The sequence below is a fragment of the Perognathus longimembris genome, chromosome 17, assembly GCF_023159225.1.
Source record: "Perognathus longimembris pacificus isolate PPM17 chromosome 17, ASM2315922v1, whole genome shotgun sequence".
NCBI classification, from domain to species: domain Eukaryota; kingdom Metazoa; phylum Chordata; class Mammalia; order Rodentia; family Heteromyidae; genus Perognathus; species Perognathus longimembris.
This window is the reverse complement of record NC_063177.1, coordinates 51362853-51378093: the sequence shown is the minus strand read 5'-3', so window position 1 is coordinate 51378093 and position 15241 is coordinate 51362853. Positions and strand designations below refer to the sequence as shown.

Below are 15241 nucleotides of genomic sequence, written 5' to 3'. Positions count from 1 at the left end.
CCAGCTCTGGCATGGTAACATGTGCTAACAAAAGAAAAGTGTGGGGCTGGGAATGTGGCCTAGTGGCAAGAGAGCTTGCCTCGTATACATGAAGCCCTGGGTTCGATTCCTCAGCACCGCATATATAGAAAATGGCCAGAAGTGGCGCTGTGGCTCAAGTGGCAGAGTGCTAGCCTTGAGCAAAAAGAAGGCAGGGACAGTGCTCAGGCCCTGAGTCCAAGGCCCAGGACTGGCAAAAAATAAAATAAAATAAAGAAAAGTGTGGTAGCGCGATGACCTGTCTGTGGACTCATCCTGCTGAGGAGAAATACGGGGTTCCGTCCACAGGGTAACCTCACCCAGGGGCACATCAAGGGGGACACGAGGCTTCTGGAAAAGCCTCTGGGATAGAGACAGAGCTGGCATGGGTGTGGACGCGGGCACTGTCCAGGTGGGGTGGGCCGCGCACCTCGGGCTCCCGGGCGAGGTACAAGTCCTTCCTCGCCCGGCGCGAAACCAAGAGCCAGCTAGAGACACGGAGAGGCGTTGATCTCGCGAGAAAACAGAACTGACTTGGGCTGGAGACGGGCTTGCTGCCTCTGACCTCTGACCTCAACAGACCCAGGGAGCAGGGGGCGCTGAGAACCTGGATGTCCACTCTGCGGGAATGTTCCCCGCTCCACGCGGGCAGGGAGGGGCCCGGGCCGCCTCCGGCATGGCCCCCGCACGGGGAGGGGAGTTGGGGGACACTCTGGAGACGTGCCTACCCCCCCCCCCCCCCCCACTGCTGGGATCTGACTCCTGATATTTGGCAAGAAAAGAGAGACAGTGCTCTTGGTGGCAGGAGCACGAGCCCGTACGGCTGATGAGACACTTGGGCTGGGAGGGTGGAGGAGGGCGGCGTCGCGGCCACAGACAGACGGCCCAGGCCCGGGCAGGCCCAGGGACGCTCACCAGCAGAAGAGCCCGGCCGCCACCGCCGTCCAGGTGACGCAGCAGGAGCCGCGCTGCTTGCTCTGCGCCCCGTGGTCTCGCTGGCGGCAGCAGGAGCACACCACGTAAGCGGCGAGGAAGGCGAGGTTCAGCCCCAGGCCCACGGCGGCCAGCAGCCCCAGGAACAGCAGGGACTGAAAGAGGGAAGGGCCGGGTCAGTGCTCGTCCTTGGCAGTGGGGGTGGGGCTGGAGTAGGCTCCACCCCCGTTGCTAGGGGCAGTTTCAGTCAGCGGGCAGTGCAGTTGGGCACTGGGGGGGGTGTCCCGGAGCACGAGCGGGTGGGCTCGGTGGGGCTGCGGGAGCAGGAGAGCTGGGGGTGGCTGGCTGGGATTTCCAGCTCCTACACCTGCAGGAAGATACAGATCGGGCCCAGGCTGATGCTGAGGGCTTAAACCAGGACCAGGCTTTGCCCTTTAGCTTTTGTGTTTAAGGATGGCACTCTCCCACTTGAACCACACCTCTACTTCTGACTTTTATTTTTCTTAAACTGGTTAATTGCAAAAGGGAGTCTCTCAGGATTTCAGATTTGTCTGCCCCCGGGGGGCTGGCTTCCAACCAGGGTCCTCAGGTCTCAGCCTCCTGAGTAGCTAGGATGACAACTATGGCCACCGGTGCCTGGCTGATAATAGATTTTGAGACCAGCCGGAACGATGATGAACTAGAGCGAGGGCCATACAATTCGCTCTCAGGAAGAGGCTGTGGAGGACCAGAGCATCCGGGGGCTCAGGAGAAGACGGAGCTAGGGTAAAGGGGGGGGGGGTGTGGGGAACCCGGGCACATCAGCTAACTCACCGTGCCAGGACACCCTATACCGACTGTGCCCATTTTGGGTATAATACGGCCTATGCAGATTCCCAAGAGGCCAGCTGTGGGGAGGGAGGGGGGGGCGGGGGGGGGGGGAGGAGAAGCATCGTGCAGGAGGCAGCCGGTCCAGGTGCCAAGGGGACCAGCCAAGCCAGGACCCCGAGGGGGCTGGAGAGGCCTCCTGGGGCCTCCACGTGTCTGGCAGTCTTGCACTGCGAGGAGCTGCGGTTTGTAGAGAGGCCCGGTGCTCCCCCTCCACTCCCGTCTTGAGATAATCTCTTGATTCCGCCAGATGGACACCAGATGGACCCCGGGCTTGGCGGCCAGCAGCCAGGGCCGGACCTGAGCTGCCAGTACTTCTTGCTTCCTCAGGACCCACCCCCCGCCCCCCCGGAGGTTCCCCAACGCGCACGGGCCGGGACACCCCGTGTCAGGGAATCTGCAGGCTAGGGGTGGCCGTGAGCAGGGTGGGGAGAGCGCAGGACCCGAGGTCTGAAGGGGAGCAGGCTACGTGCCCAGGGGGCCGAGCGCAGCGGCGTGGACGCTCGCGGTCCCGCATACCCCTTCCTGGTGTCCACCCCCCCCACTCCCCCCCCGCCATCCCGCCGCCAGGCCGTGTGCAGCCTCTGAGGCCCCAGGCAGGCGGCTGGGCCCTGATGGACTGCTCTGACGGTCGCCCTGGATCGACAGGCTTCTTAGTCTCGGGGACAGCTGGCAGCAGTGGTGAGGACAGCCAAAGAGGACAGGCGGGTCAGCAGATGGACGACGTGACTTATCACCTTCCCCGACCTTCAAGAACTCGCTCCCTCCTAGGAAGGCAGAGCCCCTGCACCCCAAAATGGGACCTCTGAGGCCCTCCCCGTTAAGACCTGGGTATTCCTTAATAATGCACGCTGTCGCCGAATGCCCGTGGCTCATGCCTGTGATTCCAGTGACTCCGGAAGCGGAGATCTGAAGATCCCGCAGAAACGTTCACGAGACTCTTATTGCCAATTAACCAGCAAAAAAAAAAAAAGCTGGTAGGGCTGTGGCTCAAGTGGTAGAGTGCCAGCTTTGAGCAAAAAAGCCAAGGGCGAGCCTAAGGCCTTGAGTTCAAGCCTCGGTGCTTGTGCATACCCACATACAGAGTCCCGATGCGCCAGGCACTGGGTGGCTCATGTCTGCAATTTCAGCTACTCAGGAGACTGAGATTTTGGAAAATTATGGGTGGTAACGTTTGCTGGACCCCATCCCTAAAGTGACCCGCAAAAATCTGGGCTGCAGGCATGGCTCAAGTGGTAGAGTATCAGATTTCTAAACTCAAGGCCCTGAGTTCAAGTCCCTGTACAGCCAAAAAAAAAAAAAAAAAGGTAGGAAAATGTCAGGCAGACCTTCCTTGCAGACCAGCTGAGAACACTCAGGTTTCTAGACCTTTCCCGTTACGCTTCCTGTTTCCTCTAGTCCTACTGTCTCTTCCTTCATAGGACAAAACAACAACATGGCTTCAACCACGCATCCCCACCTGGCCCGGAAAGATCCTTCCGGAAGCGGTGCAGAAGAGACGTGGTGGTGCAGTTCCTGCAGTTCCATGAAGCCCTCCACGTCCCGGCGGTGGGCGGGCGCTGAGACGCCTGCGGAGTCCCTGGCCCTCCGCACCCAGCCCTCCTCCTCATCTGCCCCGGACTCAGTGGCCTGGGGCCTCTCCAGGCTGGGCAGCAGCCGGTCTCAATTAGGTCACCGATAGCCCAGGCAGGAAGGCCGGGCCTGAGAAACCCAGACCCAGACTGGAGCAGGAAGCTAGGGGGTGTGTGGAGCAGGGGTGGAGGACAGGGATGGGGGAAGGAAGGGAGGAGAGAGGGAGAGGAGAGAGGATGGGGGGGGCACACCAACCAACAAACTTGATGTCACCAGCTGCTCCCCAATAAGCAGTTATTTCCCTGCCCCTAATTAACACTCAAGTCCCAGAGCACAAAGAGGGTGCGGGGCAGGGGAGGGGAGGGGAGAGGGGAAAGGCTGGTGGTGAAGGACACACCCCTTCTCCTCAGCCTACCGGGGTTTGTGGTTGGTTATTGGGCAATGGTGAGCCCATGGTAGGAAGCACCAGCCAGGACCCAAACAGGGGCACCCTGACTACTGAGGCTGGGCTCCAAGGGGGTTCAGCATTAGGTAGAAGTGGGGGTTGGGGGGGGGCTGAGGCTGGGGTTGGGGAGCTGGGAGCACCCAGTCGGCCCACCAGGCATGACAGTCTGATGACTGTGACTCAGGCAGGGCCCTTTGGTGAGTCTGTGAACTGAATCTCCTCAGAGAAGCACCGGAATCCATCGGTGTGGGTACACAAAGTAAGACGCCTGCTGCTCTTTTGGTGCTGGACTGAGGTTGAACTCGAGGCCAGGGCATCATCTCTCAGCTATTTGGCTCAAGGCTGTCACTCTACCACTGGAGCCACAGCTTCACTCTCAGCCTTTTGGTGGTTAACGGGAGATAAGAATCTCTCTCCCATTTTCCTGCCCAGGCTGCTATTGAACCGTGGTCCTCAGATCTCAGCCTCCTGAGTAGCTAGGATGACAGGTGTGAGCCACCAGAATCAGGCACGACTCCGCTCTCTACCTCCTCGTTCATCCCTGAGAAGAACAGCTGGCCAGCTGAGGACAGGGAGCCAGGAGCAGGAAGCCACTTCCTGTCAGCTAGTTCACAGCCCTCCCTGGGAGCTCTTTGAAACAGGCGCCATCTTTGTTTGTTAGAGGTTTGTTAGAGGTGGGCTGGGCTATTTCCCCCTCCTGATAGGACACCTGGCAGCCTGCAGCTGGGCACACACCCAGGCCCCCATTCCTGCTCCCCCTCTTCCTCCACTCTTTCAGCCTCTGCTGGCCCCAAGACAAGGGACAGGTGGCCTTCCTGGGGACTCCAGTTCACTGAGGAGAGGGGGACAAGGGCACCCCCATCGGAGAACTGGCCCAAACACCTCAGAGAGCGAAGAGGGGCCTTGCTTTCACAGTGACATTCTGGAATGAAAACGTGGTCAGGTCCTGCAAGCTCAGCAAGGCTGAGGCCCTCCAGGTAACAGCAGACTGGCTCTTCCTTTCCTGCCTGTTTTGGTGTGTACACACACACTAGTTCTGGGGCTTCACCTCAGGGCCCGAGCACTGTCCCTGAGCTTTTTCACTCAAGGCTAACACTCTCCCACTTGAGCCATACCTCCACTTGCAGCTTTTTTTGGTGGTTAATTGGAGATAAAGCATCTCAAGATCTTCCTGCCCAGGGCTGGCTTCAAACCACGGTCCTCAGCTCTCAGCCCCCTCAGTAGCCAGAATCACAGGTGGGAGCCACCGGGGCCTGGCTGGTTTGGACTTTGGAGGGACTGCCCGCAGATCTTTCCTCTACCCTCGTAGCCACAAAGCCCCAGGGCCTAGGTTTGTGGTAACCGGTCCTACGATGTGCTAAGGGAGCCTCTGCAGGAAGCATGTTATGTGGAACATCGCATTTCCTACGTACAGATGAGGAGGGTAAGTCTCGGGAGGTCAAGGTACCTGCACATAGTCACACAGGAATAGAAGGAGCTCCTGCTCCAATGCTGCTGCCGCAGCGCTGCTTCTACAGGCGGACCCCAGGAACTCCCTAGTGGCCGTTCCCCAAGGTCCTGTAACCCTGGTTATCATGTCACCTGGGGCCTCGCACAGTGCTGGGCCGAAATCAGTGACAGCAGCTGCCTGGATCTGGTGGGGACTGGTTGGTGCCCAGAAGGAAAGGAGAAACCCATAGCCAGACAACAGGAGAACTGAGAAAATTAGGAGTGGCCTTCAATAACACCCAAAGCCAGACTTTCATCACCTCCCACTCATTGCTCAGTCTACCCAGGTATAGGGGTGGGGCCTGGTCAGGAACAGTGGCCATGGGGGGGGGCTGGAGGGGAGGGGCGGGGTTCAGCGGCCACTTGCCCTGGGCACCCACCACCAGAGTGGGTGGGGCGGGCTCAGGCTCTCCAGCCACAGCTGCCGGCAAGACAGGTGCCATCTGGAGGGTGTGTGTGTGTGTGGGGGGGGTACTTGGATGGGGGGGGCAGCCAGATTTTCTCCAGTAAAGATAAAGATATGGCTGGGATCCCAGGTATGGGATCTGAGGCAAACCCCAACAATGCAACTGTCTCTGAGGTCACATCCGCCTGGTTCCAAGCAGCAGTTGGGAGCGGAAGATTCCCCGGGGGCAATCCCAGACATGCAGCCCAGGCCCAGATAAGCACAGATCTAAGGAGCCAGACCTGCCCACACAGCTGCCTCCCGGTCCTAGCGTCCCCAGCTCCTCCAGGGGTCCATTCTCCCCCTCCCCCGGAGGTCAGGCACCAACCCCAGGGGCCTGAAGGCAGCCAGAGGTTATTATTAGACTCCGGGTCACTGTCACTGGGGCAAGGCACACGCCACCCAATCAGGATCCCCTGTGTCCAGAAGGAGGAAGGCCTGAAGAGGAAGAAGGGAGCTGGTGACGGCCAGCACAGCCTCCACTGAGGCCAGGCTCAGCCCAACTGCCTGAGATCCAGCAGGCGGTGCCTTGCCACTGAATCAGGCAAAGGCCACTGGGGTCAAAGTCCTCCCATAGGCATCGAAGACATCAGCCTGTCCTGGACTCCAGGGAGGGGGACTCAGATGCCGGGGCCCAGGTGGACTTGAGCACACTGAGACGGGCCCAGAGACCGTCTGGAGGGTGATTAGAGGCTGGCCTTGGGTTGGAAGTCTGTAGACAGGGCAGACCCCATGGACAGGCTGAAGTGCAAGGGTGAGGTGAGTGTCCGAGACCACCCCCCTCTTCCCATTTCAAGACCTAGCAGGTATGGGAGGGTGGGAAGAGGAAGCAGGGTGGACGGCCCAGGCTCGAGGGAGGACACAGGGAGGAGATTAGTTATCAGCACAAGAAGGGGAGGGGGGGGGACTGGTCCGAGGCCAGCCCTTTCCCTGAAACAAACACCCGGGGCTGAAGGTTATCTGCGCGCAGGAGAGGTGTCAGCCCCCCAGGCCTGCCCCGGCTTGGCAGAGGGGACCCGGGCCTAGGTCTTAGCAGGGGCTGGGCAGGGGGCGGCCGCGGACTCCCGAGACTCAAGTCACTTTCTGCCTAAGCTTCTGGCCCAGGAACGACAGCGCCCCTCGGCGCCCGGCGCCCGGCCGCAGCCTCGGCGCCCTTCCGCCCCTTCCCAACTCCGGCTTCGCTCCGATCTTCCCGGTTTTCACGAAACCCCGAGGTCCCCGGCCAGGAGGGGATGCGGGGCCCAAGGTCCCGGGGGCGGGGAGAGGAGAGAGGGGAGCCAGGGGGGACGGGGAGGACGCCGCGCGGGTCCGAGGGGCGCAGGGGCGGCGCGGGGGCTCGGGGGTCCGCGTCCGGGGCGCGCGGGCTCACCTCCTGGTAACTCGGGTCGCCGGGACGGAAGGTGCTGTCCACCGGCTGCAGGTGCAGGCCGAAGTGCGGGACGCTGTGCAGCCACACCACCCACCAGGGCGCGATGTACTCCACGCGCGCCGCCGGCATGGCTGGTCCCGAGGGCCGCCGGTCCGCTCGCCCGCCGCGGCCGCCGCTGTGGCTGCCACCGGCCCGGGACGCACGCGGCCCCGCTCCTCCCCGGGCCCCGCCCCTGCCCGGGCCCCGCCCCTGCCCGGGCCCCGCCCCTGCCCGGGCCCCGCCCCTGCCCGGGCCCCGCCCCTGCCCGGGCCCCGCCCCTGCCCGGGCCCCGCCAGCTCCTCCCCGCCCCCGCCTCGCCACGCCCCCGGCGGGACCTCCCCCTCATTGGCCCGCCCCAGATCAGACCCCGCCCCTGACCCCTCCCCTTCTCCACCTGGCCCTTGGGCGCTCCCACTGGCTCCACCCATAACTCCGTAGGCCCCGGGTCTGTGTGGGGCTCCGTCTCTACGTCCCCAGACTTATTAATGACTCACTACAAAGTCAAGTCAAAGTAATCAGTGTCAGGACTAGCAAGCCGGTTGGCCCGAGACAAGAGGCTTGCCTTTAGTCTCCTCCCCCACCGGAACCCAGGGCCCGGCACTCTATTCCCAGCTTTTTCTTTTGGAGACTGGAGCTAGTGGTCTAGCCTGGCCTCCTAACTTGAAATCCTCCTGCCTCTGCTTCCCAAGTGCCGGGATTACAGGTGTGCACCACAAGAGCTGGCTAAATTCACAATAGATGCTCGAATAAGCGGTGAAGAATCTAGTAGAGAAGGCAAAGCCGATTCTCACTGTGCAGTATATTAATTACAAGCAGCCCAGTGATGAGAACTGAAGCCCTGTCGGGTCCCTAGTTTAATATCCTACCTGAGGAAGCATGGCCACCACCCCGGGCTGATGTACATGCCGCTTCGATTCTCCTCAGGGGCTAGCAAGAGCCGGGTGGACTTGTGAAGGGATGGTGGAGTCTGGGAGAGACTAATAGGTGAACGGGAAGATGGGGCCTACTGGGGAAGGGTTCTGTGCAGGCGAGGACCTCTAGGTGAGCCAGGGAAGCAGACGCTCATCAGGAACCAACCCCCAGGGGTCAGTGAGTTTGAAACTAGCAACTGTGGCCCACACCTTACCATTTATCTAGGGTGCTCATTAGAACCAAGTCTTAGTACCTGAATACTCAAACCATTCTACTTAGCCAGGTGCTAGCTCAAGCCTGTCATCCTAGCTACTCAAGCTGAGACCTGAGGTTTGCAGTTCAAAGCCAGTTAGGGCAGTAGTCGGTGAACCTTCTCTAATCACAAAGCTGGAAATGGAGCTATGGCTTAAGGACAGCACCTAGGCAGAGTTGGGGCCTCTGGACTAGCATAAGCACACACACTCCAACAAAAACCAAAACCATCAGCCATCTTACCCAGTCTCAGGCCAGCCCTGACCTGAGGGGCCTCAGTGCATGTAGGGAGAGTAATGGTACATGAAAAGGTGACTTGTCTGGCCCAGGCAGGTGGGACAAACCTCTGGACCACAGGCTAACTAAAGAACCAAAGCTGTCAACTCTCTTCCTAGGGAATTCCGTTAAGGACACCAAGCTGCCTGTGTCATCCTCTCCTGGAGCAAATAAAACATATACCTCCCAAGACTCACAGATGGCACGAAATGACCTCACTCCCTTACACGCTCTGTCTGGTGACTTAAACCAAGTACAGTGATCCGTTTGGCAGCATTAGGGCTGCCAGGCAGACCTCAAACCCTACCCGTAGCCCCATTTTGCCTTTTCAGGTAAAAGTCCCTGGGAACAGCCTGAACATGAAACCTACCTCTGGCTTCCCAAGTAGCTGGGAGTACAGGGGCACATTTACTTCCTAAAGCAGAGAAGGGGGAGAGGGGACATCTTCAGCACCATACTTGAAAATGGATTTGAAAACATGGTCACTTGCAGTGTGGCGCCACCTTGTGGCTCATCTCAACATCCTCCACACGTTAATAGTACCAGCAAAAGTTCAAACCTTATGAGCAGACCAAGTGTGGTTAATTTCCACATGAAAAGAGGCAGAAATTAGCAAGTTATCAGCACTGGCTGGCCCCCTTAAGTCCAGCTTGGCCTTCAGCAGGGGATTCCCACTGCCTTGGAGGCCCAGCTGTGATATACCAGAAGGAACCAGGCTGACCCCCCCCTCACTATCTGGTGGATAGGAAGGAGCCCCACTTCCCACTGCGACTCCCCCATCTAAATGTCCTTTCATCTGTTATATCAGTAAACTCCCCACCTCCGGCTGCACCCAGGATGACTTAGATTGCAGCCCTCCCTCTTCCATTCTCCCTGGCATATCCTCCCCAAACCACCTGCCTGGTCTCAGGTGTCCGGAGCACATGGCTCCCTTCCCGTTCCCACCACAGCCCCCTCCAGCAACCCACAAGACATGCTGACTTCTGCAATGAGCCCAGATTCCAGTCCCAAGCCACCCTCCCATCTCCAAAGACAGAGGACACGTGGGCCTGTCTTTTCAAGATTTTTAATATACAGTTCCAATCTGTGCCTGCTTCATTTTAGCTCCTTCACCGCCAAACCTAGAAGAGAAATAAAGATAGGCTTTATTTGAATCTGTGTCTTCACAGTTTAAATCGTTCGGGGGGGGGTAGGGGGATTTGAACTCAGGGCCTCGAGCTAGCAACAGGAAGAGCAGGCTACCTCCCCATTTCAGAGGACCACGTGGGACTGGGCGGGAGGGCAGTTCTGAGCTCCATCCCCCCATGTTCCCCAGTCTGCCCAGCAGGCTCTCAGGAGCCTCACCTGGAGGGAGGGACTGCTTCAGCTTCTCCGCCTTCTCCTTGTCTGTGATGACCAGGGTGTACAGGTACCTGCTGCAGCGGACCTTGAACTTCACGTTGTCTTTGTTTTTCTTGATCTTGACAGCTGTGAGGACAGAGCAGTTGGCAATGCTACAGAAGCAGGTGGATTCTGCCGCATGCAGCTCCCACGCTGTTGGGGTCAGCTGTACCTTTAAGGGGCCACAACTGACCTCGGCCTGTCCCTCCCCTTCCTGTCTTTAACAGGAAGAGAAGCCCCTGTTTCTGGGGCTAGCACGTGTGCTATGGTGGAGGGGTACCCCAGGGGCCCATCCTTGGGGGGGCTGGACCTCCGCCCACAAAGTAAGTGTCCTGACATCACTTGAGGGACAGCTTCTTGGGACCAATCAGGGGCCCCTCTCTTGTGCCTGCCTTTGGGGTATATCTGGGGGGCTCCTCATTTGAATAAACAGAAGCCCTAGAGGTTTTCTCCAGGGGCCCATGCATCTGTGTCGTTCTTGGCGGTTTTGGGGCACCCTGCGACCACACGCCACCGAGGCTACCTGTGGCCATCGCTCCCACGTGAGGGCGATGAAGGACCACCCACCCAGGAAGGGGCGGACAACCCCCCCCCCACGAGGGGAAGTCGAGAGAGCCCACACCACGCGACCACAACGCTGAGCAGAGCAGAGATCGTGGCCAGAGACCTCCCGAAGTCAGAAATCCACACTTGTTTTCTGTCACTACTCAAGAGCCCGGGAGCCCTTTCATCTTAACTCAAGTGTACTTAAGACAGGCACACTCAACGTCGCCACCGTGTTAACTGCATCAAGAGCACCCCAGCGCTCCATTCCTGAAAACTGCATGATGACTTTGGGGGGAAATCGCTCCTTCAGGAGGCCCCAGCCTACTAGGCACACCACGCAAGGCAGCCTCCCCTAACCTCACACACAAACCCGTTTCCTGGGTCCCTTACTGCTTCTGTGCTCTAGGAGTCACAGCTCAGACAAGGAAGAGCCAGGTATAGCTCCCAGCCAGCAGCTCAGAGTGTGGTCTGCACCGCAGGCGCCGCCCTCCATCGCTGGTGGGGAAGCTTCCTGCGGTCGGCCGGCCAGCTCACGTGCCTCTGGAGCACCATGTTTCAATTTCCTGCAAAGCCACTCACTCCCAACCCCTCGTGGCTAGAGAGCAGCACAAGATAACTGGCCGTCTCCAGCTTGCCAGGGAGGCGGAGGCACTGGGGCTTGGGCCTGTGCGAGGCAGCAGCTGCCCTGGTGCATTTCTCGGCAAGCACTCTGTACTGAGGCTTGAATGCACGGCCTCTCCCTTTCATGAGCAAGGAAGGGGTGCTTTTTTTATTGGTTACTGATCTTTTAGACCACAGTAGCTGAGCAGTAGTGTAGGATTATAAACATAAACCACCAGTGCCTGGTGCCCTGGCCCGTATTTTTATGAAGTCAAAACATTTGGCTATTCGTACCCCTTCGGTACCCGTAGGTACACTGTATTGCTCTATTGGTGGGCTGTACCGCACTGGGGTACACGGGCCCTTTACATGTTATCGGTAAGCACTCCACCACTTAAGCTATACCTCTAGTCCTTCTGCTCTGGTTATTTTTAAATGCCTTGGCCAGCCTGGACCCCACCCCTCCAATTTATTCTGCCTGCGGTAGCTGGGAAGGACAGGGGTGTGCAACCTGGTGCCCAGCCCCAAACCATTTCTGATATGTTATGTTTCCAAGTGACCAGGACGGCAAATTTTAATCACAATTAAAAATGGAAGAAAACCTCCAGTTTATTCCTCAACAACCAACGAATACCTTACACCAGGGGACTGTGACCTCAACCCTTATGAGCCATATCACCTAATCATGTCTTAACCTGTCAAGGAATGTAAGGAATACATTGGATTGGAACAGGTGGAAACCAGTCAGAAAGAAAGCCACCCTAAGGATAGCCTCTGTATGTAGCACAGCCGTGTGCTAACATCCTTTCCCTGCGGTCCTCCCCCCAGAGCCCAAGGCACATCTGCCCCTCCCCCCTTCACACAGCACCACGGGGTCAATGGCCCTCTTTGGTATGGGGGCCTAAGTATAAATCATTCCCTACTCACCACCCTCTGGTTGCCATTGCCTGGCTGCTCAGCTGACCCCATCACCACAGCCCAACCTTGCTATACACATCTCCATGAATTATGTTCACGGGGCTCAGGTAACACAACACAACACAAGCCAAGCCCAGGACCTGTTATCCACAACTCCCTCCCCCCTGTACGGTGTAAAATCTCGAGATGCACTCCCTCACGTGGTCGGATTCCTCACCTCTTTATATATAATTACACGATAAACCACTGAAGATCACACCGCGTGTGATCTGTACTGTTAAACCCTCCAACAAAGGTGTGTGTGTGGGGGGGGGGGGAAGAGGGTAATGGATCGATCGGTGGAGCATTCACTTGTTAGCTAAGCTCCCGAGTTAAAACCTCGGTGCTGCCCCCGAACAACAACAACAACAAAAACTTACTGGCCGCTGAACGCGGTGGTTTCGTGCCCGTAACCCGTTACAGCCCTGGGAGGCTCCAGGAGGAGGATCGGGAGTCTCAGGCTAGCCAGGGCCGGTCTCGAGAAATCCCCACCAAACTCCTGACCCGCGTGGGGACAGCATCCTCACCCCCACCCCGCCGTCACTTACACTTGGCATCCTTCCGCCTGGCCGTCAGCAGGAAGTCCTTGATCTCTTCGATTTTGCGAGGCTGCGAGGACAAGGAGTGTGGATGTGGGTGTGGGGAGGGGGGGGATCAGCTAGGGCGGAGGGCTCTCCAGGCCCCCCTCGGGCCGCCCTCGCCCACCCTCGCGCCCCCTCCCCACCGCCCCAGCACCGTTCCGGGGCCGAGGCCCGACTCACCATGGCGACGCGCGCGGCGCGGGCTGGGACCTGCGGAGGGAGAAGAGCCCTCGGCGTCAGGAGCGAGGGACGCGCCCTGGCTCCGCTCCTTCCTCCTCACCCCCGGGTCGCCGCACCCCCGACCTTCCCCCCCGCACCCTCGAGGCGGGCCCGGGACTCCCAAACCCCACCCGGCCGAGGATGGCCCCGGATCGGCCCCGCTTCGCCCCGTACCAGCGCAGACACTTACAGCAAGCGGCCGCGGCCCAAGAGACCGGAAGAGGACGGGACTTCCGCTTCCGGGGAGTTAAACCCTCCCGGCAGACGTACAGTGTCCGCCGAGGGCCAAGAACCATCGACGCGTTTTCCTTTCCCGCCCCCACCCCCCCCCGCCCCGCTCCATTGCAGCAGCTCTGCCCCCTTCTGGTCGCTAGTAGTCATTGCAGCTACACCAAAAGCTAGCCAGCTGGGGCTGCTGACTGGGCCTCCCTCCCTCCCTCCCTCCCTCTCTCCCTCCCCCCTTCCCCCTCTCCTTCCTTTCCCACCCCCCTCATCCAGCTTCTCTCCAGACTCCACCGCTTCGCTTCTTGCCCCTGAAACCCTCCCAGCTCTTGCTTGGCTTTTCTAGGTGTTATTGGAAATTCATCAGACCCGTGCATTGATTGGGCGTCTGTCTAGGCAGAGAGATTCCCTTCTCTTGATGGGAGGGAGCCTAAGCACCTCCTGCTGGGGCCTCCTCAGGTCCCTTGCTGCTCTTCCACTTGAAAAAACGTCTAATGTCAGGAGCAGAATCTCCCCAGTTCCAAGGGCGCCTTCCCCCTACCCACTCCCATTCCGTCAGGAATTGGAATACACTGAAATCAAATGGCTACTTCCATTAGGACTTTACCCTTGTGGCCCACTGGTGTAACGGTGTGTGTGTGTGTGTGTGTGTGTGTGTGTGTGTGTGTGTGTGTGTGTGTGTGTGTTGTTTTTGTCTTTTTTGGTTGTTGTTTTTTGCTTGAACTCAGGGCCTGGCCCACTGTCCCTGAGCTTTTTCAGCTCACGGCGAACGCTCTACCACTTGAGTCACAGTGGCCACTGGTGGCTTTTTCTGTGATTAATTGGAGATAAGAGCCTCAAGGACTTTCCTGCCCGGGCTGGCTTTGGGCTGCAATCCTCAACTCTCAGCCTCCGGGTAGCTAGGGTTGCAGGCGTGAGCCACGTGGCGCTGGCTTGAGGAGGTGTTTCTTGGACTCGGGGCCTGAGCTCTGTCCCTGGCTTCTTTTTGCACTCTGCCACTTGAGCCACAGCACCGCTTCTGGTCATTTTCTATATATGTGGTGCTGAGGAATCGACCCAGGGCTTCATGTATACGAGGCAAGCACTCTTGCCACTCGGCCCTATTCCCAGCCCAAGGAGGAGGTGTTTCTTTACTGCTCTCTGAAGCACCGTATGCGAACCCAGGGCATGACGCCCAGGTTCCCACCACCCACGGCTCCTTCATGACCCAGGACAGCAGGGGCAGCTTGGGAAAGGCTCTTCCAGACCCCATCCTGGGCCTGTCGTAGCTTTCTGGGTACACAAGTGTTCTCTGCTCTTTGAGTAATATCTTTTAAGGTAGGTTCCAGGAAACCTGTGGTTATCAGTTTTATTTTTATCCTCCACTTTTATTTTCACTCTCTACCACCATCTACATTTTATTATATTTGTTTTCTCCAAATTTAATAACCACACAGCAGAATGCAATTACCTTGGAGTTATCACATAGCAGTCCTCCCAAGGAGAAAGAGCACTTTGCCGTGAACTTGGCCTCCTCTTTCTCCCCGTCAGATGAGGGAGCCCAGACAGAGCTCCTTCTAGGAGGGCTGGCAACATAAGGAAGAGTAAATGAAGGATTCTTTGCGGCAGAGGTGTTTAAAAAAATGCTCTAATTGTGCTAGAGAAGTCTTTGAGAGAAGCCAACCACACTTATGCAACTGTAAAAGTGTCTGCTTGTGGCCGCTGGAAAAGCTAATAGGGAGCAGCTTCATCTTAAGTGTTTGGAGGGCTGCATGTCATTTGAGAACCATGGGGACTTCAGTCCTGATTGGAGGACATCCTTGAGTTTCTCAGTCTGGCTCCTCTCAACTGAGGCCTTTCTGGTCTTTTCTGTCCTGCACATGGCCTTTCAGCCAAATCAAGGAGGTGCTAATGTCCTGGGTGCCCCGGTCCCCGCTATACTAATGACCCTTCACCGCTTGGCTCCTCCTCTTCCTCTGCCATCAGGAGCCTCTGACCTGACCCTCACTGTTTGATCATGGTGAGCCCTTCTCCACGGGCTCCGCATTCAGCCTTTACACGTTGCAAAGGCCAAGGTTGAGCATCTGTGGGTAGCTTTCAAAGGTAGTACTCAGTACTGAGCACACAGTAGGTGTCCTTGG

General features: G+C 58.2%; 2 protein-coding genes across 5 annotated transcripts in view; both read right to left on the bottom strand.

Moving 5' to 3' along the window:
* The window catches only part of Ttyh2 (tweety family member 2), a 35931-nt gene extending 28635 nt beyond the window's left edge, over window positions 1–7296 (bottom strand). The window contains exons 1-2 of the mRNA XM_048366522.1: window positions 7138–7296; window positions 934–1106 (exon numbers count right to left, since the gene is read on the bottom strand). Coding sequence (XP_048222479.1) covers window positions 934–1106; window positions 7138–7266 — 302 coding nt within the window. The 5' untranslated portion in view covers window positions 7267–7296. The remainder of the gene's footprint in view (window positions 1–933; window positions 1107–7137) is intronic.
* A 2370-nt stretch (window positions 7297–9666) lies between these two features.
* Rpl38 (ribosomal protein L38) lies at window positions 9667–13128 on the bottom strand. 4 transcript variants are annotated; one of them, XM_048365693.1, is made up of 5 exons: window positions 13090–13128; window positions 12861–12890; window positions 12648–12708; window positions 9961–10083; window positions 9667–9737 (listed from the first exon to the last, which is right to left on the bottom strand). In XM_048365693.1, the coding sequence occupies exons 2-5, from the start codon at window positions 12861–12863 to the stop codon at window positions 9712–9714; spliced, it is 213 nt and encodes a 70-aa protein (XP_048221650.1). In that variant the 5' UTR covers window positions 12864–12890; window positions 13090–13128; the 3' UTR covers window positions 9667–9711. The 4 variants fall into 4 exon arrangements, with proteins under 4 accessions (XP_048221650.1, XP_048221653.1, XP_048221652.1 ...); XM_048365696.1 differs by lacking the exon at window positions 13090–13128 and adding an exon at window positions 13074–13084; XM_048365695.1 differs by lacking the exon at window positions 13090–13128 and adding an exon at window positions 13031–13083.
* Between the last annotated feature and the right edge of the window lie 2113 nt (window positions 13129–15241).